At 44.2% G+C, this 24,986-nt stretch overlaps 1 protein-coding gene across 1 annotated transcript in view; it reads right to left on the bottom strand.

Annotated features, from left to right (window-relative positions):
- Positions 1–24,182, bottom strand: part of NRDE2 (NRDE-2, necessary for RNA interference, domain containing) — a 156,561-nt gene extending 132,379 nt beyond the window's left edge. The window contains exon 1 of the mRNA XM_069208189.1: positions 24,071–24,182. Coding sequence (XP_069064290.1) covers positions 24,071–24,131 — 61 coding nt within the window. The 5' untranslated portion in view covers positions 24,132–24,182. The remainder of the gene's footprint in view (positions 1–24,070) is intronic.
- Positions 24,183–24,986: the final 804 nt, after the last annotated feature.

Genomic DNA, 24,986 nt, shown 5'->3' with positions numbered 1-24,986 from the left:
CTTTGTAGTTTGAGATGGCTAGCATGTAAATTTGGAGCTGTGCAAACCTGTGTGACTGCATTGCAATGAACTAATTTAGACCCACCAGTCGAAAGCACTCACCACCACCCACACCAGCCTTCAACACCTCCCTACAAAAATGCTATATCCTTTTAACAAAATGAAACCCAAAAGAGCCAATTATTTGCCAAATTCTCAAGGAATATTACAATAGCAAAACTATATCTGAAATAAATTTGTCACATACTGTATGATAAGCATACTGTGCCACATTCCAAGAGATTCTTGAAATGTTTCAGTGCTGCTAAACACTTGTATGAGGATGTCTGTGAAGCAGAGTCAAAGCATCCTGCAATAAAAATCTCTCACTCTCTCTCATGCCTCCTACTTACGCCCTTCTTCTTGGTTAACAAGCAACGTGTTACATTGTAGTCAATTGTTGGGCCAGAACACGTTATCTTTTTGCAAGATCAAAAACTTCAGTATGCATTACTATGTTTGTTTGGTTCACAATTTGTTTTTAATGTTGCCACGGATACCCGCAAGGAATAAAACTGAGATGAAAAAGGGATGGTCTGTAGCCACTTTTATCTTCACCCTTACCAAATCTACCGCTCCTCCCTTAACCCATATTGATGGGGAGTAATACGTGCTTTGGCAAACATCAAGCCAGCGAGAGAAAAGACATTTGTTAAAGTGACTCAGCTTTGGGAGTTTGCAGAGTATTACACTGCCCACCCAGCGAGGAGCATGCCTCATGATGAAGCATGCCAGCTAGGTGGGTGAGGGCTTTTGCATCCTAATCACAGGACCGTCCATGACAAATAGGAGACATTGATTCCACCCTCATGGGTGAGTAGCCGTGCTTAACAAAAACTGATTGATTGATTCAGAGTTTGGTGGCAAGTGAGAACAGCACAACAGGTTATTACATTCGGTCCCTGACATTTTCACAAATCATTCATGGTAAAAGCCTCTTAATTCAGTTATGGTGAGGCAAAAAAATGCAATACACCTGTTCTATTTGATATTGCAAAACTATCTTGTATTGGAAATACAAAACATAAATATAATGCAAAAGGGTTAACCCCTATGCTCACATACAGGCTACACTCTTTTCCAAAAGAGTTATGCCACCTGACACAATTTCTCATTCATGGAGACCAACATTTTTCGCTGCTGTACAACTTTTCAAGTTTTCGTCTCTCAGTAATAACTTCTCTGGAAGACAACCTATGCTGACTACCATGCAATGATGTATAAGGTTCCGAGTTATAGGACTTAGAAGTCCACTATTGATCCTCTGGTGTGGAGCTCGAATGAACCAGCCTGTCCCTCTGGTTACACAGATTTGGTAGATCTAGTAATTCACAGCACAGCCACTCGCTCAGGTGACACAGATGTTACAGGTTCAGATCTCTTATAAAAGGGTTCTCCTTAAGGGCAAAAAGCTTGTACCGACTCAAACATCTCAGAGCAAACTTACTGCTCATGTTACACAGAATTTATAGAATTAGGCCTCTGAGAGCAGAGCTACACCTAACATCAAATAAAACATACAGGCTGAGGTTTCAGAGAAACACATCTAAGTTACATAGGACCTTTTAGGGCCAGGCTCTGCACAGCAACCAAATATCCCTGGTTACATAGATCTCACAATCACACAAGCTCAGGCTATTTAAAGTACAAATTTATCTCAATATTTCATAACGATCCCACAGGCCCAACATACTGACAGGACAGCTGAGTCTCCGGTTCTTTCAGACTTGGGCTTATGAAACGGATATCCTCCAGGTTACAAAGATTCCATAAGCTTAAACATGGCATCAAAGCAATCCATCCAGTTGCTGATCTTCCAGGCTCATTCTCTAGATAACAAACCTATTTTTCAGGTGTGCAGTTCCTATAACTGAGGTTTCAGGCTCAATTTCCACCAGATTACACAAATCATATACAATAAATTCTCAGTCTACGGGCTTCCAACAACAAAGCTATCCCTTGAGCATGGCCACGGTAATTATCCAATTCTGCGTTCATGACTTTTTTTTTTTTTGCATTATTAAAGATTTGCCACATAATCCATCATGTGCTGCAGAACCTGTATATTTTAACAAGAAAATGATTCTAGCCCAAACTGATCAAAAGTTAGTAAAACAATGGTGGTATTGCATTTGTGTGTGTTGGAAAATGTGCTAACGTTAACTAGTCATCTTTCAGTTGCTTATGTATCTATTTGGTTGCAAAACCCAGTAATAAGAAGTGAAATGTTCACCCAAAAAGTGTTACTGTGTGTAAAAATGTAAAAAAAAGTAATACTATAAAAATATGCAGCATTATCCTGCATAATTTGGCTTTTTGTGCCACACAATTTAGTCACCCCTGCTGCATAATGTAGTGCCTTCCTGCCATATAATTCCAGTGGCCCAATCCCTAAATTACAATGATCTGTCAGGCTGAAGTCTCTGAATCAGATATGGGAAAATACGTAAGTATTTGGACAGTAAAGATATATCTTAAATTAGGCACAGGAGAGGTTCAGGCCTCTTGAAGGACAAGGTTGGGGAAAACATTAGCCTTCCTGAGAGACAGAAAATCTCAATTGTACAAATGAAATCATGGAACACCATTGTAGATGGCAAGCATTTAAAGACAACACAAAAGTTTTAATGCCACTCATTACAAAGCAGTCAAAATGCTTAGTGAAAAGACAAAAGAATTGGTGTCCAATATGCATGTCACCAGGGGCACACAAATTTCAAACCTAGAAATTTGAGAACTAAGGCATGGTGGGCCCGTTGCTTTCTTACAAATAAGACACCTCAAGCCAACTATTGTCAATAGGTCTAGGCTTACTGGACTCACACGGACAGTGTTTTTATATTAGAGCAGGAGATAGGGAAAGAACCATCAGGACTGGACATAGGGGCTTATAGTTGTGAAGTTGCATCTCAAAGCAGTCAAATGCAAGCCCTGGAGTGGACGCAGAAAGATACACTCAAAAAGGAAACAGTCATAGGTGAGAGGCTAATAGTCCACTAGGCGGAGGCAAAACTTGATTGGCAAAGTCTAAAGCCACTGCCTGAAAGAGGCTGATAGAAGAAAGCCAGTGACTGAAAGGGGCAAACCCAAAACTCATTCTATATATATTCTTAGCATTAGATCATTTTGATGTCTGCACTATGAAAACTCCCACCTAAAAAGTCTACGTCCTTTCAAAGGATATAACACCTTTATTGATTATAGTCTGTACTTAAAATGCTTTCCACACAATCTGTGTTTTCCTGTGCATACAGGATTTCCATTTTACTCATTCAGAAATCCTGCTGCAGAACAGACAGTAGCTTTGGGAGGCTGCTGATAAAGGTATCCCAACTACTAATCCTGTCTTTCACTCACAAATTCTCTAATGCACAGGCAATTTAAGACTTAATTCACTTTAACTCCCATTAAATACGGAGGATTTTCCACACTCAGTGCTAAACCTTTTTTCAGTGTTCATGGCATTTCACGCTTCATGACTTCTTTTTTCACAAAGGGCACCCAGGCCAAGTTTGCGTTGGTTTTCCCCACATCTTAGGGATTATAAAGGTAACCAGGGTGTTGATTGCCCTGGAGAGAACTGAGAAAAATAGCCATAATACAGCAGAATGTTGAGATTTTGGTGGGTAAATGGGAAGAAAGTGTTGTGCAAGAAAGCATATATTTTCCTTTTAACTAAACAAACAAAGGGTTGCTGTGCTAAGATCACCACAACAAGCAGCACAAGTGTTTGCATTTTTCTAGGTCACATTTTTAGCTCTCATCGGAGACAGCGCATGTGCTACCGCTAGTAACACATTCTGTTAGATTAAAAGGGGGCTTAAAGCTCGCCCATTGCTTACCACTGACTGGATTTATCATTTCTCTAATGTTCATGCTTTTCTTTGGTTAGCATGTGCTGGTTTTATTTCCCCTTTGAGTCTCTGTCACTCTAATGGAGCATAGTCAAAGTACTGCTTTTGTTCCCACAGAGTATCATTCCGTTGCTCAGACACTGACAGCTGCCCTATTTTTTTTCTTTACGAGGAAACACTTCATCATACTGCATCTGTGAGAAAACACTCTATAATATTGCATCCGTTTGCAAGTATTTAATTCTTGCTCCTTCTCCAACTTTAGTATGGTAGAGTAATTTTATTTTTAGACTCCGCATGTTCATTGTATACATTTTTTAGTTGTGTTTTTGCTGAATAACCTACATGTCATTCCGTGTTGCCTTTGCAACCTCCCTCCACCCTCTTGACATGTCCTTCCATGTTGCCTTTGCAAGCTCCCTCCTACCCTCTGTCCTTGTGACTTCTGACCCTGCTCTCCTTATAGCTGGCTTTGTTACTGCTTCCAACATGTTACAAAAAGGGGAGTCCCAACTTTTCTGTAGTGAGAGCTACTTCTGATCAGTTAAAATTGTGAGCCAATTAACAGCCAGCAATTCATATATTGTTACCAGACACACCCAGCTTCATTGACTATAAGCCTAATGTCCATAGAGCCAGATACTATGGTTTGAACAAAATACTTTAAGGAGGGGCACTATAACAGGGCTGCCATGTGGGTCAGCGAGAGCATGGTCTTTGGGGATGAATAAACATGTGTGCATATGAATGGCATATATGTGTATGGTTAGCTCAGGAATGGGAGAAATTTAAAGTGCAGCAAGATGTTCAGCACACATGTTCATAATATGGAACATTTTTCTGCACTGTAAATGTCTCCCCCTTGAAATTATGGTCGAATTTTTCATCACTTTGTCTAACAGCCACTTGGAGCAAGACGCCTGTTGTGTCTAAAGGCAACACTTTGAAATTGAAGAAAATTAAACAGTTAACTTTATGTTGGTATCGATTCCATAAACCTCATCATACACATTTTCTCCCTTTTCAAAGTGTCACATTTACCAACAGTAGGCATCGTGTTCCCAGTGGTCTGTGGACACGGTGTCCTATTTACAACAGAAAAAAATACATCATTTGTTTAAATGGGAGTAATCAAATGTAAGGGTGAATATTGATCTAACTACAGTTCAGATCCACTCAAGATCACTCGCAAACTTCACTTAAAAAACATTTTGCTGGAAAAAAAAGCGCCAATAAGAACTGAAGGATCCCGCCCAGAATAAGCACCATAAAGGAACACTTGTAAACACTAATGAAGCACAGCATGCATCTAATGCAGTACTTGAGGAAAGATGGAATGAGCAAATAACGGCTAAATAAGTTCTTGGATGCAAATTATGATTTTATCACAGAGAGAGGATGCTCATATTGCTGCTTTTGAAAGAGTAGGATGGATTGATTGCAGTAATATGTCACAGATATTTACCAGTACATGAGCAAAGCTTAAAACAATCTCACTAAACCGGAATCGAATACTATGATAGGTTGTGTCAGGATAATTTCATTGTTAAGTCCTCTGATAAGGGGAAAATAACATAATTATGAAAAAGGGTGCAGACCTCTTAATGATAGGAATTGTTAAAACAGGCTACCAGGAAACCAAACTATCTACTTGCAAGCTAAACTCAACAAGACAGTAATGAAACAGGTAGTTAATATCATCAAATAAGAAAGAAAAGTTTTATATCTAGAACACCCTGTAACACCTGTAATCTACTTTCCATCTAAAACACACAAAATGTTTGAAAAAGCCAGCTGGCTGGCCCACGGTCAGCAATATAGGAAGTCTCAATGAAGGGTCACTCCCCTTTGGGGGCATTTATTTTGGCCATTAAGGCCCCCCTATGGGACAGATCGGCCATTTTTTTAGGCCGATCCACCCCAAAAGGGACAGAAAGCACTAGGCCACCTGGGAATTCTACATTTTGGTGATTTTGGGGAGCAGTCCCCTTAAGCAAGGGCGGCTCCCTTTAGGGGCATATACATGGGCCATTTCTGCCCCCTCCTGTGGGAAGAGCGGACCTTTTTTTAGGCTGATCTTCCTCCAAGGGAGAACCCACTAGACACCAGGGAATACAAACGTTTGGCAATTTTAGGGAGCGGCCCTTTGGGCATGGGTCACTCCCTTTAGGGGCGCATATATTTAGACCATTTCTGCCCCTTGTGGGGGCAAATTAGCTATTTTGTTAGGCCGATCTGCCCTCAAGTGGGGGCAGAAACCACTAGGCCACCAGGGAAATATAAATGTTGGCAATTTTGGGGAGTGGCCCCTTGATCAAGGGTCACTCCCTTTAGGGGGCATATATTTAGGCCATTTCTGCCCCCCTTGAGAGTAGATCAGGTTCTTTTGTTCAGGCCCATCTGCCCCTATTCGTGGTAGAAACCACTAGACACCAGAGCTGGCCCTTGTGCAAGGGCGGCACCTATTTGGGGGCCCATATTTTTCCCATTTCTGACCCCCTTCGGGCATATCAGCGTTTTTTTTGTTTTTTAGCCCCATCTGCCCCCAGAAACCACTAGACACCAGGGATGTATTATTCACTATGTTGCTGTTGTGAGGAGTGGCCCCTGGGGCAAGGCTCACCCAGCTTTAGTGGGTGAATGTTTTGGCCATGGTTGTAGGCCCATCTGCCCCCCAGCTTGGTTTGTGTGGCCTGGCGCATTATTTGCATTTTGGATCGTAATGTTTATTTCTCCTTTTTATTCTAGTGCAACGCTTTTGTTTTTCTCTGCTGCGACTCCTGCTTGCCATTTTGGCAGTGGTAGATCTGCAGTTTGCGTAGTGCTTGTGTTTGGTAAGAACAACATTTTGTACTGTTTACTTCAATGAATATCATTGTCATGCATGGATGAGTTTTTTCTACATAGTGTAATAATAGCGGCATATTTAGCTTATCTTTTATTGTGTGTGAAATTCTCCATGGATTTGTGCACTGTGTTGTTTTGTGTGTAATTTGATTTTGTTTTCCCTTTTTAGTGGGATATCATTGGTGCTTGCTGTGTCTGCAGAGTAGGTGCAGGTGACTCTAGTTGTCTCTGGCAGGTTAGTGGTATTGTTTTTGAGTATATAGATCCTTGTGATAAAGCCACACTTTGCTTATTACTTATTTTACACAACATTGGTGGGTGATGTATTTGTCAAGCTAGATTTATTAGGAAGGATCGTGGCATGCTGCAGGATGACCACTCAGCAGGTTACTGGTATGCTTTTTTAATCTTCCTCAGGCCATGATCATGAGATTGACTCTGCATCTGAGGCAGAAGAGGAAGTGCAAGATTCTGGCAGTGAATTTTCTGTCAAAGAGGAATCATCTGATGATGAAGCCACTTTCAGTGTGGATTAAGTGCCTGTTTTAGAGGAAGACACTGATGTGCCGACATTGCAGCAGCCTGGGGCAGAAAGGCTTCCCATTGGAAGATCTGAACTCTGGGTTGGCCCAAACATGGTGCAACCGGCGTTGCCGGCCTATACTGGTGCAACAGGGTGTAGTGTGAATACTGAACATTTTTTACCTACACATTTTTTTGAGTTGCTTATGGACGATGAATTTTTGGTTGAGATTGTTCAGCAGGCTAATTTTTTTACAAGACTGGAGGCTCATATTATGCAGTCTTTCCTCGCCTTATTAAAACAGCAGCCCAGCAAAAACTACGTTTCCCAGAAAAAGAAAAAAAACATTGGAACTACTAAATGACATCGCAATGGGAACAGCCAATACGACATCGAGTAAACCAGTAATTATGTGGACTGCGAACAACAAGTCCTATTTTCTTGCTCCTCGTAGTCAAGATAAGTACCTTTTCAGATCTCTCTTGTTATAGACATTCTTATTCTTGTGCATTTGGTTATAAGCTCAATCTTGTTCTTACTCTATTAATGTACAATATATCCCCTCCGCGCACTCTGTGTTGTGTGCTTCCTTTATGTTCTGACTTCCGATTGGGTCGCATAATGGTCTTTATTTTGCTGTTAGAGGACGTGCAACACAAACTTCTTCCTCAGGCCTCCTTTTTGCTTCTTCTCTGCTTCCTTCCCGGCTTCAAGCATGCTCCCTCGTCAGCTCTGACCTTAGATTCCAACGCGGAGCTATTCAGTGGAGCCCGGGTGTGATTTTCTTGCACACTCCATCCTTACTCAGGCTTTCTGTTCACTCTGGTTGCCCTTCTCTTGGCCAAATACACACCCCCTTCCCTCACAGCTGTACCCTCTTGAATTTACCCATTTATTAACTAGTTTGGACTTCTTATTCTGTCAGTTAGTTATTAAATTATTTATTCCAGGATTATAGTTATTTATTAGATTTTAAATAGATTTTTATGATACTTCTTGTTATTTAAAATATCTGAGGAGGAAGAATCTCAGATTTTTAAGGAAAAGTTAAAGTCTTTTATCAAAGACTGTTCAGCATGCTGTTTCTGTGTTTCTGCTGGATGTTTCTAAGAACTTAGAAGCCTCTATTTCAAAAATATTTTCTTCTTCTAATGAAGGTCCTTCTACAAAGGGCAGAAAACATTCTGTGACCCCCTCTAGGTCCTCTAAAGACGTTTCTATAAAATGTGGTCCTCCCACCTGAGAGGTTTCTAAATCTGGGCCTCCTTCTATTCATATATCCCAGTTAAGAGATGATGAAGATGACGATGTTCTGTTGTACGACACACATACCTTGGAAGTATCTGCAGACCCCAAGGTGTATGGGCCCCTCGGTCTCCCGATAAAAATGATACCTTACTTGTGTGGGTGGCTCAAGTGTCTGTAAATGGGAAGGGCCAAAAACCTGTCGAGACTGAGGGGACAACAAAGCGAGTTCATAAGCGTAGGTTTTTTAATACGTTTTTAGGCTGACTCTGCTTTGCGCACCGACACAAGTGTGGTATAATTTTTATTGGGAGACTGAGGGGAACACTGGGTGGTACGAAATTTGTGACAGCGTGCTGATCCTACACAGAAATATGAGGGAAATGTGATTTTTGTAGCTAAATTTAAGGTTTGTAGGGGACTATGGGCAAGAAAACATTGGAGGATCCACACAAGCCACACCTCCCTGGACTCCCCCGGGTGTCTGGTTTTCAGAAATGTCTGGGTTTGGTAGGTTTCCCTAGATGGCTGCCGAGCCCAGGACCAAAAATGCAGGTGCCCCCTTGCAAAAACAGGTCATTTTGTGACAGATAATTTTGATGGGTCCATGTTGTGCTTTGGGTCCTTCCCTGTCGCAGACATTAGGTCTACCCACACAAGTGAGGTACCATTTTTATCGGGAGACCTGAGGGAACGCTACGTGGAAGGAAGTTTGTGGCTCCTCTCAGATTCCAGATCTTTCTATCACTGAAATGTGAGGAAAAAGTGTTTTTTTTTGGCCAAGTTTTGAGGTTTGCAAAGGATTCTGGGTAACATAACCTGGCGAGAGCACCACAAGTCACCCCATTCTGCATTCCCCTAGGTGTCTAGTTTTCAAAAATATATAGGCTTGCAAGGTTTCCCTAGGTGCCGGATGAGCTAGAGGCCAAAATCCACAGCTAGGCACTTTGCAAAAAACAGGTCCGATTTCACTGGGAAAATGTGACGTGTCCATGTTGTGTTTTGGGGCATTTCCTGTCGCGGACACCAGGCCTACCCACACAAGTGAGGAACCATTTTTATCGGGCAACCTGGGGGAACGCTGCGTGGAAAGACATTTGTGGCTCCTCTCAGATTCCAGTTGTTTCTATCACCGAAATGTGAGGAAAAAGTGTTTTTTTGCCAAATTTTGAGGTTTGCAAAGGATCCTGGGTAACAGAACCTGTTGCGAGTCCCACAAGTCACCCCATACTAGATTCCCCTAGATGTCTAGTTTTCAAAAATGCACGTTTGGTAGGTTTCCCTAGGTGCCGGCTGAGCTAGAGGCCAAAATCCACAGCTAGGCACTTTTAAAAAAACACATCAGATTTTAATGTAAAAATGTGAAGCGTCCATGTTGCGTTTCCTGTTGCGGGCATTAGGCCTACCCACACAAGTGAGTTACCATTTTTATCGGGAGACTTGGGAAGAAAACAGAATAGCAGAACAAGTGTTATTGTGCCTTGTCTTTCTCTAAATTTGTTCCTTCCAAATGTAAGACAGTTTGTAAAAAAGATGTCCATTACAGAAATGCCCTGAAATTCACATGCTAGTATGGGGACCCCGGAATTCAGAGTTGTGCAAATACCACTGCTTCTCAATACCTTATCTGTGCCCATTTTGGAAATACAAAGATTTCCTGCATACTTATTTTTCACTCTTTATATTTCACCAAATGAATTGCTGTATACCCGGTATACAATGAAAATCCATTGCAAGGTGCAGCTCCTTTATTGGCTCCAGGTACCTAAGGGTTCTTTATGAACCTACAAGCCCTATATATCCCCGCAGCCAGAAGAGTCCAGCAGACGTAACAGTATATTGCTTCTGAAAATCTGACATCCCAGGAAAAAGTTACAGAGTAAAACGTGGAGAAAAATAGCTGTTTTTTCCGCCTCGATTTCAATTTTAATTTCAGCTGTTATTTTCTGTAGGAAAACCTTTTAGGATCTACACAAATTACCCTTTGCTGGATTCAGAATGGTCTTTACTTTTCAGAAACGTTTAGCTGTCCGGAATCCAGCATTGTTTTCACACCCATTTCTGTCACTAAATGGAAGGAGGCTAAAAGCACAAACAAATTATAAAAATGGGGTATGTCCCAGTAAAATGCCAAAAGTGTGTTGAAAAATGTGGTTTTCTGATTCAAGTCTGCCTGTTCCTGAAAGCTGGGAAGATGGTGATTTTAGCTCTGCAAACCTTTTGTTGATTCTATTTTCAGGGAAAAAAACCACAAGCCTTCTTCTGCAGACTTTTTTCCCCCATTTTTTTGAGAAAAACTAAATTTCTGCTGTATTTTGGCTAATTTCTTGGTCTCCTCCAGGGGAAACCACAAACTTTGGGTATCACAAGAATCCCTAGGACGTTGGGAAAAAAGAACACAAATTTGGCGTGGGTTGTGTATGTGGGCAAAAAGATATTGGGGCCTAAGCGCATACTGCCCCAAATAGCCAAAAAAAGGCTTGTCACAGGAGGGGGAAAAGGCCTGGCAGCGAAAGGGTTAATCACAAACAGAACAAACTGTCACCAGAGGTCCCAAATTTATCACTAATATTTTGTTGAATTACTAATTTATTATACTATGCTGAATCTGGGTTTTTAAATTTCGACCTTCATTTCCACGACAAATCTAAGATCTTTAAATATTATCAAAGTGTTATGTATTAATTTACAGTCACAACTCCGGCTATGCACTTACAACTTTTTTTTTTTAAGGTTTGGTAACTGTGATTGTATCAAGCTGAAGGTATTATATGGTATGACTACGTAGTCTTACCATGAAATACCAAACACAATACCCATTAGTGGACCTAGCATTCACTCTAAGCAAACCCTAGCTCAGTCCTGGTAGTGTGGCAAAGAGCAGTAAGGCTACTTAGAGGAAGATATGTAAAGCATTTCACATAACCAACATGGACGATAAGTAAATGACACGACTGGACAGAAATCCGACATCAATTTAGAAAAACAGATTCGATTTTAATCTCAATTTAGTCACCAAAACGAACTTTGTAGCTTCTGTACAACCGGAGTTGTGAATTTTTAAGTCTTTAGAAAATACAGTACTTTGTAGATTTGAAGGGCTTTCATTGAAGTCAATGGGGAAAATAGCAGTGTACACTCGGGCCCTTGTAGGGTGAGTTACGACGAATCCACGGGGACTTAAGGTTCTGTGGGGACGTAGACAGTTAGTCAACAATCAGAATTGTGTTACCTTGCCCAGGGAGTCTGGTTGCAGAAGTGACTTGGCTGTCCTTGGTGCTGAACAGTTTACAGTGGCAGTTGCGTTTTGCACTCAGTTGCAAAAATTGAATTGGGCGTGGACTCACATTTCACCCTTCGGATGTAGAGGTCTTCTGGGGACCAGGAATTGAAGCTTGGATCTTCACCAACTTGTCCAGTGGCTACGGGTGCAGAGGTAGCTCCAAGCTGTCAATCACCAGGCTGGTCGTGCCAAAGAGGCTTTGCTGCTCCAGTCAAAGTCCTGTCCTATAGGCAGCAGTCCCACAGGAGAGGGATCGCTGGTGACGTCAGTCTCTATGCAGGGAGGGGGTGCCCTGGAGTTGGTGAATGTTGTGTGGCTATCAGTTTCTGTGCAGGCAACAGACAAGACTTGGTAGCTGCAAGGGTGGTCCACAGGCTTTCTGGCACCTGGAGCTCATTTGGTGGGGAGAAGAGGCTGGAAACTTGGCAGGGGCCTCACTCCCACCCCATAGATGCTGGACACTGAGATTCTTTGGGCTCAGGCACTCAGAGCCCGTCAGGTCACAGTTCTTCGATATCTCAGCACTTCTTTACTCATGCAATTTACAGGGGACTGGTGCCACCAGTCAGGGGAGCCTTCTTAAGGGTTTCGGTGTCCACGTGGGTCCCTATGGTCGGGACCAACAAGTCTTCACTTCTTACACACGTCGTGCACTCTGTCCCAGTACTGGTCTCCTTAAGTCACTCTGTGTCCTCTTCTTTGCACTGGGACTGGAGTCCAGGTCCTATTGCAGACATCTCTTTGTGCTTCTTTTTTCTTGTCCAGGTAAAATCTAAGTTCTGGTGCCAGGGGAGCCCCTTAAATCCTAGTTTAGGGGAGTTTAAGGGTGTGAGGGAGAGTGGCCAATGGGCTACTGTCCTTGCGGCTAGCCAACCCCTGCAGTGACAACCTTCCTGTGGAAAGTACGTCACGTTCTACCCAGAACCCACTATACTTAGGGCCTGCCAAGATGGCAGAACCCCTCCTTGGTTGAGCAGAACCTCCTAGCCCACCTCAAAGGTGTGACTAGATTGAGGGAGGTGCACACATCTGTTTTTTTTTATCCTAAACATGGCATCATGTTCAGGGTTAAAAAGCACAGTGTTTGACACCAAATGTGACAGGATTCGGCCAGGTCACTGCAGAGCTGGACAGCTGAGCAGTGGTCATGTTATCCAATGGACCACCTGTTACTCTGGCCAGCAATGCAGTTTAAATGCCAGCATGGAGGCATGTGGCTCCTGCACATATGCCCTCACTCATGGAACAGTACACCCTGGCCCTGGGCTAGAGGGGGCCTACCTTAGGAGTGACTGACCTGGCCATGGACAGTAACAGAGACTCTGCCTGCGCCTGGTGTGGGTAGAGTTTTCACTCGAGCAGCAGGCTGCTTGGGCAGGCTGACAAGGCAGATCTGCAGTCTCTCTTTTACTTAAGGTACTCAGGGTGGCACAATCAGGGGTGCAGCCCTGGTACTCCCTTTACCACCCTTGACCTGGGTACCATTTACTGGGGACTTACAAAGGTGGTAAGGTGCTTACCAATTGGTCTACGCAATTCAACATACAATCTAAGGGGATGAGCATTCGTGCTAGGGCCTGGTTAGCAGGCCTCAGTGCACTAACAGGTAAGAAAACACAGCATCTGACAGCAAGAGGTAGGGGTGGGTGACCATACAAAAGGGGCACTTTACAACATGAACCCAACCCTCCAGACGAAAGGGGATGAGCACTAACCTCCCTTCTGGTAGTCCTCATTTTATAAGTGGAAGGACCTGGAAAGGCATCTGCATTGGCATGGTCAGTCCCTGGTCTGTGTTCCACTACACAATCCATCCCCTTTAGGAAAATGGACCACCTCAACAATTTGCGGTTCTCTCCTCTTATCTGCATTAACCACCTGAGAGGCCTGTGGTCGGTTTGGGCCTTGAAGAGAGTCCCAAACAAGCATGGTCTCAGCTTCTTCATGGACCAAACCACAGCAAGGGCTTCCTTCGCAATGGCACTCCAACGCTGCTCTCTGGGAAGGAGACTCCGGCTAATAAAAGCTACTGGCTGATCCGGACCCTTATTGTTGGTCTATGATGACACTGCCCCAATCCCTAGTTCAGAAGCGTCTGTCTGGACAATTAATTGTTTCCCATAATCAGGTGCTTGTAGGGCAGGTGCTGAACACATGGCTGCTTTCAAAGCATCAAAGGAATTCTGTCAGACTGCTGTCCAAATGACTTTCCTGGGTTGTTTCTTAGAGGTTAACTCAATGAGAGGGGCCCCAATGGTTCCATACTCTTTCACAAGCCTCCTGTGGTACCCGGTCATGCCTAAGAAGGCTCTGACCTGGGTCTGGGCTATGGGAGGCTGCCAGTCCAGAATGGTCTGGATTTTGGCCTGGAGAGGTCTAACTTGGCCTCCACCTGCCAGGTGGCCCAAGTAGGCAACAGAACTCCGCACTATCTGGCATTTACTGGCCTTGATAGTCTGGTCTGCCTGCTGCAGGGCCTGTAAACCTTCTCTGAGGTGGGCCTGGTGATCCTGCCAGGTGGAGTTAAAGACAGCTATGTCATCTAAGTAAGCTGCACTAAAGTCTTCCAAGCCAGAGAGAACTCGATTCACCAACCTCTGAAAAGTGGCAGGTGGACTCTTCAAGCCAAAAGTCATCACTTTAAACTGAAAGTGGCCCAAGGAGTGGAGAATCAGACCTCTCCTTTGCTCCCTGGGTCAGTCCAACTTGCCGGTACCCTAAGGTTAAGTCAAAGGTACTTAGGAATTTGGTTGCCCCTAGCTTATCAATAAGCTCATCTGCTCTGTGAATGAGGTGTGCATCAATTTTTGTGACTGCATTCAACCCCCTAAAATCCACATAAAACCTCATCTCAGGTTTCACACCTTTTGAGTGCAGCTTGGAGACTAGTGCCACTGGACAGGCCCAGGGACTATCAGAGGGTTCAATCACCCCTAGCTCTAGCATCGTCTTGCCCTTTGTCTTGATGCAAACCTTAACTTGGTCAGACAGTCTTGACAGGGAGGCTGTCATGGGTGTGCACAACGTGGGTACACCATGCTGTCTGTCTAGGGGTTTAGGAAAAGAGCTCTGCAAACTGACTGAGAACCTGTCTACAGTCAGCCTGCTGTTGTGCAGTGAGGGTAGCTGACAGCTCAACACCCTCCACTGTACCATCTTGTAAGTTGGATGATAAAAGGTCTGGGAGTAGCTCACTCTCCACCTTCTGCAACCAACAGCATGGTCTTGTCAGCCCTGACCTGGTGTGGTTTTAGGCGACTCACATGAATCACTCGGAGGATCCTGGGGGTTCCTAAATCAGCCAAGTAGATGACTTCCCCTTTTTTTTTCACAGTGGGCTAGGGCCCAGTCCATCTGTCCGGAAGGGCCTTGGGAGCCGCAGGCGCAAACTTCCACACCAGCTGGCCAGGTTGATACTCAACTAGGACTGCCTTCTAATCATACCCGTGCTTTACAAGCTCCTGGCTAGCCCGAAGATTCTTGTTTTCCTTTTTTACGTACTCTGCCATGTGAGAACGCAGGCCTAGTACATAGTCCACTATGTCTTGCTTAGGTTGCTTGAGAGGCCTTTCCTATCCCTCATTCACAAGACTCAGAGGACCCCTTACAGGGTACCCAAACAGAAGTTCAGAGGGGCTGAATCCAACTCCCTTCTGAGGAACCTCTCTGTATGCAAATAGGAGGCATGGCAAGAGGACATCCCACCTCCTTCTGAGTTTCTCTGGGAGTCCCATGATCATGCCCTTAATGGTCTTGTTGAACCTTCCAACTAAGCCATTAGTCAACTAAGCCATTGGTCTGGGAGTTATGGGGGGGGATGAACTTCCAAGTCACACCACGTTCATCCCACATAGCTTTTAGGTATGCAGACATGAAATGTGGCTCTCTACCAGAGACCATTTCTTTAGGAAAGATACCCAGTAGGGCCTTGCCTACTGGAGGTGCATTGGCAATCCTAAGTGGGATTGCCTCTGGATTCCAGGTGGCATGGCCCATCTGCACTAGAATAAACCTGTTTTCAGATGCAGTGGGTAGGTCAAGGGGACCAACCATGTCAATCCCTATCCTCTGAAAGGGAGTATCAACCACAGGTAATGGGATTAAGGGAGCCTTTGGCTGAGAGCCTGTCTTGCCACTGACCTGGCAGGTCACACAGGAGCCACAAAACTCCTTTACTCTCTCAGACATTTGAGGCCAGTAAAAAGGGGCCACTAACCGGTCCCAAGTCCTTAACTGTCCCAGATGTCCAGCCAGTGGAATATCATGAGTCAAAGTGAGGATGAAGTCTCTGTACATCTGGGGGACAACCACTCTCCTGTCTGTTCCTGGTTTGGGGTCCCTGGCCTCAATGAACAGGGAGCCACCCTCTCAATAGACTATGTGAGTACCACTGATTTTCCTTGTTCATGCCTGGCAGCTTGCTGCCTGAGGCTGTCAAGAGTAGAGCAACCTCTTTGCTCCTTGCTAAGCTTTTCCCTGAAGGCTCCCCCATGCACTGAGTAGCTCTGCCAGGTCAGCCCAGACTTCCTCAGTTGCAGTTCCCTCCTCAGGCATCAGGGCCTCACTCTGGAGTGAATTCTCCTCTGATCCTGTGTGGATGTAGGGGCTGGGTCAGCAGTACTCTTGACCTTCCTCTTGCTCTTAAGGTGCTGGGCCATAGTTTCAGGCTCCAGTTCCTTATCTTTTCCCTGCCGTGCAGCCTGTGACCTTGTAGTGACACACACCCACCCAGGGAGACCCAGAATTTCTGCATGGCCCTTCTTCTCAACTTCGGCCCAGGCAGAAGTATCCAGATCATTACCCAAAAGACATTCTACTGGGATGGCAGGAGACACAGCCACCTTCTTTGGTCCAGTTACTCCTCTCCACTCTAGGTTCACCAAAGCCATTGGATGTGGCCTAATCTCATTGCCAGCGTTGCTAATAAAGTAGTTCTCCCCTGGGATCATCTGGTCTGGGGACACCAGGTTGGCTGTCACCATAGTGACACTGATACCTGTATCCCTCAGAGCCTCTAACTCCGTACAATTGATTCTTTGCCACCGTCTGTACTTTAGCCAAATTGGAAGGTAAGACAGGCAAGGGTTCAATGCCCACCCCACCCAGGGAAACCAAGGTAGCCTCAGTGTAATCTCTGGCCTCTCCAGAGCACACTGCTACTCCCAACCTAAAACTAACAATGCCCTTGGATTGCCCCTCAGTGGGGGACTTCTTGGTGCAAACTGAATCACCTCTCTTATGCCCTGGCGGACCAGTCAAATCATGTCCCAGCCTTCTTGGGATCCCAGTTCTTACACTGATACCCTTTTCTTTTGGTCTAGGAAGAGTCTTAGGGCTCACCATCCTTGGAGTTCTTTTGGGGGCCTGGTGAGGACTCTGCCTTTTTACTATTGCCAGTGCTATTCCCCTACCCCTGCTCAGACGTATGTGCAAGCTTCTTGGAGTCACTTCCACCTTGGGATTTGGTCTGGGTTACCCTGGACCTAACACACTTGTCAGCAATCTTTCCCAGCTCTCTGGGAGACGACAACTCAGAATCTACCAGATGCTGTCGCAATTTCTCTATGTAACAATTAGCCAGAATATGCTCTTTCATCAAAAGACTGCATATAGCCCTTCATAAGTGTCAACTTTATTTTCCCTTTATCCAGCCCTCTAGATCTTTGACTGAGGAGTCTACAAAGTCCACTCAAGTCTAGTCCTGTCCCTTTCGTAAATCCCTAAACCTGACTCTGTACTACTATGTGGCGAGTCCACACCCTTCAATGAGTGTCACATTTATATGGGGATAGGACTCAGCCTCTTCCTCAGGTAGGGTCAGAAGTCTATCTCCGCCCTTAGCTGGGAATAACTCCCAAAGTAGAGAGCCCCAGTGCTGTAGATGAACCTTCCTCATTCTGCAACATCTCCTCAAATGTTGCAAATCATTTGGCTATGTCATCTCCTGCACTATATGCTGGAAAATCCCTTTGGGGAGCTTAGGGTCACAAGAACCCTCACTTTCCTTACTTACTTTGCTGCCACCACCTCTGGGAACTAGTCCTAATCTGGCCCTTTTCTCTTCTAAAGCTATTATCCTTTCCTCAAGTTCAAGTCTCTTCTCCTCCAGTGAGAGCTGCTGAAGCTTGTCATCAAGGATCCTACTCCTACCAGTGGGGGAGGTTACTAGAGTGACTTATTACACTTCCCACTGGAGAGGGCGTCTAGGGAAGGAGAGAAGGGCAAGGTCCTCTCCACCTTCCCCTTCACTTACTGGGACTAAGGTTTTCTCCTCCTCTCTTACAGTCTCTGGCTCTGAGGAGGATGCCTCTTCTTTCTTTCTTTCTTTCTTTCCCCTTCAAAAGAGGTGAGGGCCTCTACAAGGTCTCCTCTCTTGGCAGTAGTTTTAAAGCGGATTCCCCTAAGATCACTGATCCAGAGGATGGGATGATAGAGGCTCAGGATCCTATCCAATGTGCACTGGTTTACCTAAGGAGTTGGGAACTTTTTTAACTTTTGAAAACTTTTTTTACCTAACTACCTTAGCTTCTTTGAGAATTATTTTGCAACTTTTATGGCCTTCTGGAATGGGATGTAACACAGGGCCTTATCAATTCCCTTTACCTTGCTTTTTATAACAAAATCAAAAAACATACTTTTTTTTAGTCTAAAAGACAGATGAGGATTTCTTGTTTACTCAAAAAATATACTTATCTCTCAGTGGTAAGGTGAAACATAAGTTCAAGATCTGCACCGCTGTAATATCAATGTAGCAAGGTGAAGGTATTATTTGGTACGACTAGATAGTCTTGCCATGGAATACCAATACAATACCCAGTAATGGACCTCATATTCACTCTCAGCAAACCCTAGCTCAGTCCTGGTAGTGTGGCAAAGAGCAGTCAGGCTACTTAGAGGAACATGTGTAAATAATTTCACATTACCAATAAGGAGGATGAGTAAATGACATAACTCGAAAGAAATCAGACACCAATTTAGAAAAATAGATTTGATTTTAATCTTAAGTTAGACACCAAAACAAACTTTGTAGCTTCTGTACAACCTGAGTAGTGAATTTTTAAGTCTTTAGAAAATACAGTACTTTGTTGATTTTAAGGGCTTCCATTGAAGTAAATAGGGAAAATAGCACTGTGCACTCAGGCACTTGTAAGGCGAGTTCCAACGTACCCACGGGAACTTAAGGTTCTCCTGGGACCTAGACCAAGATTAAATAGTCAGACTTTGGTTACCTTGCCCAGGGAGTCCGCTTGCAGCAGTAACTTGGTTATCCTTGGTGCTGAACGATCCACAGTGGCTTGGAGGTTTGCACATCATTACAAAACTGAACTTGGGGGTGGACTCACAATCTACCCTTAGGATGTAGAGGTCTTTGGGTGGCCAGGAATCGATGCTTGGAACTTTACCACCTTGTCCGGTGGCTCCGGGTGCAGAGGTAGTTCCTAGAGGTCAGTCAGTGGGCTGGTCATGCCAAAGATGCTTTGCTGCTCCAGTCAAAGTCACGTCCTTCAACGGTGAACGTCGTGTGGCCATCGGTTTCTGTGCAGGCAACAGACAAGCCTTGGTAGCTGCAAGGGTGGTACATGGGCTTTCTGACGGTTGAAGGTTGTTTAGCGAGGAGTAGAGGCTTGAAACTTGGTACGGGTCTCACTTCCACTCCTTAGATGCTGGTCTCTGAGTTTCTTTAGGCTCAGGCACTCAGAACCCATTGGGTCGCAGTTCTTCGATCTCAGCATTTCTTTGCTCCTGCAATTTACAGGGAACCGGTGCTACCAGTCAGGGGAGTCTTCCGTGGGGTTTTGGTGTCCACGGGGGTCCTTCTGGTCGGGACCAACATGTTTTCACCTCTAGCACACGTCGGTCACACTGTGTCGTCTTCTTTGCGCTTGGCCTGGAGTCCAGGTTTTATTGTTGGTGCAGACATCCCTTTGTGCTCCTTTCTTCTTGTCCAGGTAAGATCTAATTTCTGGTGCCAGGGGAGCCCTTAAGTCCTGGTTTAGGGGGCATTTAAGGGTGTGAGGACAGTGGGCAATGTGCTACTGTGCCTGCGGCTAGTCCGCCCCTGCAGTGAAAAAAGTCCTGTGGGGAGTCTGTCACTTTCTACTGAGAAACCACTATTCTTAGGGTCTGTCAGGATTGCAGAACCCTTCCTTGGCTATGCAGACCTCCTAGCCCACCTCAAAGGTGTAGCTAGTTTGAGGGAGGTGCACGCCTCCTACAAAGCTAATTTCCCGGCCTCCCCAGTTTGTGCGGGGTGAATGTCTTTGTCCTCTGCAGGGGGAACAGCTCTCAGTACATCAAAGGCAGGGGAAGACTTAGGCTCACCACTCTGAGGCTAATCTCACTAGCCAGCGTGGGAAGGAGGAGGTATGACCTCCTTCCTGCTGGGGCTCTTTGTCTTACATCCTGCCAAGGTGCTAGCACCACTGGCAGGAAGTCAGACTGTTGTCTGTGGCAGCAGCAGCCTGTTGAGAGCCCGCCAAAACAGTACAGGACTTAGTAACTTAGAGAGCACCCACTAAGGGATCCACCTGGGCATCTGCTTTTTAACCCTAAACATGGGCATCATGCTCAGGGTTAAACAGTACTGTGTTTGATACCAAACACAACAGGATTCGGCTGGGCCATTGCAGAGCAGAACAACCGAGCAGTGGTCAGATGCCAGCCTATGTCCTCCAATGGACCGCCAGTTACTCTGGCCAGCATTGCAGTTTAAATGCTAGCATGGGGGCATTTGTGCTCCTGCACATATGCCCTCACTCATACAAAAGTGCACCCTACCCCCTGGGCTAGAGGGGGTCCTACCTTAGAGGTGACTGACCTGGCTAAGGGCAGCAACAGGGACTCTGCCGGCACCTGGTTCAGGTAGAGTCTCACTTGCGCTGCAGGCTGCTCCAGCAGGCTAACATGGCAACTCTGCAGTCTCTCTTTTAGTTGGGGCACTCAGGGTGGCACAATCAATGCTGCAGCCTTGGTACCCCCTTCACCAATCTTCTCCTGGGTATCCTAGGTACCATCTATTGTAGACTTACAGGGGTAGCAAGGTGCTTGCCAATTGGCCTATGCAATTCAACATACAATTCAAGGGGAAAAAAGCACTGATATTGGTGCCTGGTTAGCACGCCTCAGTACACTAACAGGTCCAGAACCACAGCATCTGACAGCAAAAAGTCAGGTGATCATCCAAAAAAGGGCACTTTACAACAGTGATGTACTGTACACAAACTGAAATATACACAACTTCTCTTAGCTAGGCCTTGGCTTCCCTTTTATGCATTCTAATCACAGACCAAACACCCAGTATCCCTATTAGATGGAAACATTATTAGCACTTTCATCTTTGATAGAACTCAACTGAGAAAGTACAGGACAGCAGGACACAAGCTTAGGTAGAGCCTCAAAGCTAAAGAGGCAGGATTTACAAACTAGTAGATATCTGAAATAAGAGGGTGCAGAAATTGTCTTCCTGGAAGCCAGGAGACATGCTAATGGCACTCTGGGAGATATTAGTATTATTCCCACATATACAAAAAGAACATCCTAATTACTGATGACAAAGCACTATATAATACTGAACAATTAAAGTTGGGCAGAGGATTTGGAAGTCAAACATAATACAACTCTTAAATCTCCTCAGCTACAAGGTTCTTCGCTATATTATCAAAACATCTACCTCCTGTGTGGCTACATAAAGACAAGCTCCATGAGGCTTATTTTTTAAGCATCCAGCTCACCAGTGGCAACTGGAACTGAACTGGACTCTACTGATGGCCTCTGCCCGACACCTTGGAAGTATTCAAGTGCCTTCCATGAGGTTCCTGAGAGTTTTAGAGGTGTACTACAGTGATGGATTAGGACTTAAAGGACTAAGTCAGAAGGTAAAATCTTTGACTAGGACGAAACTGGTTGGTGTCTCGGACCTGCGCTTCATTGTGGTCAGCCTCAAACTGTGCCTAGTTCCCTGTCTACTACGACCACTGACTAGGATTGGCATTTTGTGCTTTTTGGTACCATTTCTACTCAAAACTTTAAAAATGTAATATTTCCGTTTCCATTTACTAGATTTTTGTCATTTTGGTGTCATTGTATTTATTAAATTTTATTCTATTTTTCTAATTCAGTTTGGGATATTTATGGTTTTGTATTTTTAATTGATTACTGTTTTGGTACTGCATAAATACTTTACACATTTAATTTAGTGACTTTGAGGATTCACCCTGAAAAAGGTTGTGATTATTCCAATATTAAGCGTGTTATGGTGGAGCCTGATCTTGAAGGCCACTATACATCTTCAGTGGTTAATTCATGGTTATTATTCTGATTTTGTAATTCCTGCTTCATCTCTTCTCTTTATCCTGTTATCTGAAAGTTCACAGGTGTCAGACTTTCAGTTGAGGACTCCATTAAAACAATTTGTGGGGGTTCTGACATGACTTCATCTAAAGACCAGGTCTGCTATTTGCTACGTCTCTTGACCGCTGGCTCTTCTTTTTCTGTGCATTTTTATTGATCTTTATTTTGCCTCTTGTAACGATTTCTCTCTCTCAATTGCAACTCACTACTTTACACTTAATCAATGGTCATTTCACCAACCAAAAGAGGTCAGCATCGCTCTCGTTAAACTGTAAATTTTACCAGAGGTTAGGAGCAGACATAAAAGTCCAAGTGTTTTAGCTCTTCACCGATTAAAAACAAATTGCTTTGCATGATAGGGTGAATACATTTCAAGTCACTCCTTCTCTTTTATATTTGCATACGCAGGGAATCACCAAGCCAGATCTTCAATAAATCCAAACGCATAGCATTTTGCAGCTTTCGATCTGCACATTCTGCAAGTACCCAGCTTTCCTTCTCCATACATAAGAAGTTACATATTCCATGTCACTAGTTGACAAAAATACTGGGTGAGTAGAGAGACCCAACATTTCTTAGAGAAAATCGTGTGCACTCAAGTACCTCACTTTCCCTACTTGCGAACCAAGCGCATCCATCTGCAGTGGATGGAGTGTCTGCCCATGATAAGGCAGACTTTTACGATCATAGATAAAGACCGACCCTCTATTCCCCACAGAAGACCTGATACACGACAGCTCTGGCTGTTTCCTTGATGCGGTCACATCCTAGGACGTGGCTTTCCCTTTTCTCCTCTGGACCCTTTTCTTATTCTTGTTCTGTTTTTTATTTCTTGTTATTTTTCTCCTCACCTGGGTATACCCATCTGTATAAACAGCACAACACTTGTATATGTTAAGCGACTATTAGTGGTTAGGACTTGTTTTGGTACTTGTAAATGTACTTAACAGTATCTGCTCTGATTTTAAACTTACTTCGTCCTCGTGTCTTATATGTAAAGTAGTATTTTTGCTTACCTCCAAGACTTCATATTAGTCTTTGTAGGGCTAGCAGATTGAAAGTTCGGAACTGGGGTCGGCTTTAAAATAAAGTTAAACAGCCCCAAAGTGTAATTAATTTTATATAGTGCAAACTATGAGCTGCCAGGCGTCCGAGTGCTTGGCATAGAACACTGGGAATAACAGAAATAGATTGTACCTAAAAAATTAAAAAATCTTAAATTGCATAGGAGTAATATAGTGTACAGTAATTAACAGATGTATGTAATAAATACAGTTTATCTTATGTGACAGTTAACAGCGCTGCATAATACAGTAAATTAAAGTCTGGTCGTCTCTGTAAGAAACACCAGAGAAAGTGCAGTCGAAGTGGTAGATTAGTAGGCAAATATAAGGTCAGGTGAGAGGAAGGTTATGGCATTATAAAGACCAAAAGACCCTATGGTCCTTTCTCGCATATGACAGCTAAGCTAAACTTGTCAGTTGCGACAATAGAAAAAAAATACAGCTCTGCGGGACCCCCTTCTCTCCACAGCTATCCTTTTCTCTGGGATGTGTCTTTTGCCTCCAGGTATCAACAATATAGCCCCCTTCCCCCAAAATGAAAAAAATAAATCCGTCAACTGCATCCCTGGGATCCTCTTACCTTGATTCACAAGTCTCAGGGATTTTTAACCCCTTTCTCCAGTGATATGGTCTGTTTTTCATACAATTCAAGGGGTATCTTCGTTTCCAATCCACAGCGTGAATAGGTAATTCAGTCTGTGTTTTTTATTGGCGTACTGATTTTATAATGGGGTACAAAAGGACTGCAAGTCCCAGAAAACATTTGGATTGCCTGTTTGAGGTTCTCAAACATGCGCTCTTCTGCGACCTCAGACTTTCCGTCCCCAAGCTCCCACCAGACGGTACGGCTTTCTCTCTCACTCACCTTTCCTTGCGTGCTTCTGACCGTCATTTGTACTGTCGGAAAAAGCCGGGAACAGAGACATAGCTACCTCGGCTTTTCAGCAACCTTAAACAGACTCCACGGCGCACAGAATGTGCGTCAGCATGCCAGCCGCGGAGCGTGAAGGGAGACGTAGTTCTGGCGGTGTCCTGCTGGCAGTTTCCGAGTAGCCCATCGATAAAGAAAGAGGGTACACGGCGTCAGGATGAATTCTAATGGTCGTGACCTAATTATTCGGCTGTTCTACTCACGAATGGAATAGACGCATTTAGTCCGAATAAACAAATTAACTAAGGATATTCAAAGCTAAATGAAACAATATAAACGTGTTGTGTACTGGACAAGGCAAAGCAGTTTTGGGGAGCTACGTATACGCCGTGAATTGAAGCCCGAAGCGATTAGAACGTTTCATTATGGTGGAATTCATTCATACATTTCAATATTTTGGAACAGATTAGGGAGAGATTCAGGGAAAATACAGGGAGCGGTGCATGCCTCGGTTTGGAGAAACCACTGATGCAGCCTGTTCTGCCCAGCAGAAGCAGTTGGAACAAGCATTTGCAATGCAAAAGGTCTCATATTTGGACATCTATTTTAGGACATCTTTAGTCTTCACTCCTCACCCCTAATTCTCGTCTCTGCTTCTCATCCATCATCTCTACTTCTCATCCATAATACATCATCCCTACTTCTCATCCATCATCCCTGTTTCTCATCCACCATCCCCAATTCTCATCCATTATACATCTCGCTACGTCCATCCATCATCCTTACTTCTCATCCCTTTGTCTCATTCCTGCTTCTCCTCAATCATCCCTACTTCACATCCATCATACATCATCCCTACTTCTCATCCATCATCCCTACTTCTCTTCCATCATCCCTACTTTTCAGCCAT

This window comes from Pleurodeles waltl, chromosome 9, assembly GCF_031143425.1.
Source record: "Pleurodeles waltl isolate 20211129_DDA chromosome 9, aPleWal1.hap1.20221129, whole genome shotgun sequence".
Lineage (NCBI taxonomy): Eukaryota > Metazoa > Chordata > Amphibia > Caudata > Salamandridae > Pleurodeles > Pleurodeles waltl.
The sequence above is the reverse complement of the archived record's forward strand: the minus strand, read 5'-3'. Positions and strand labels throughout refer to the sequence as shown.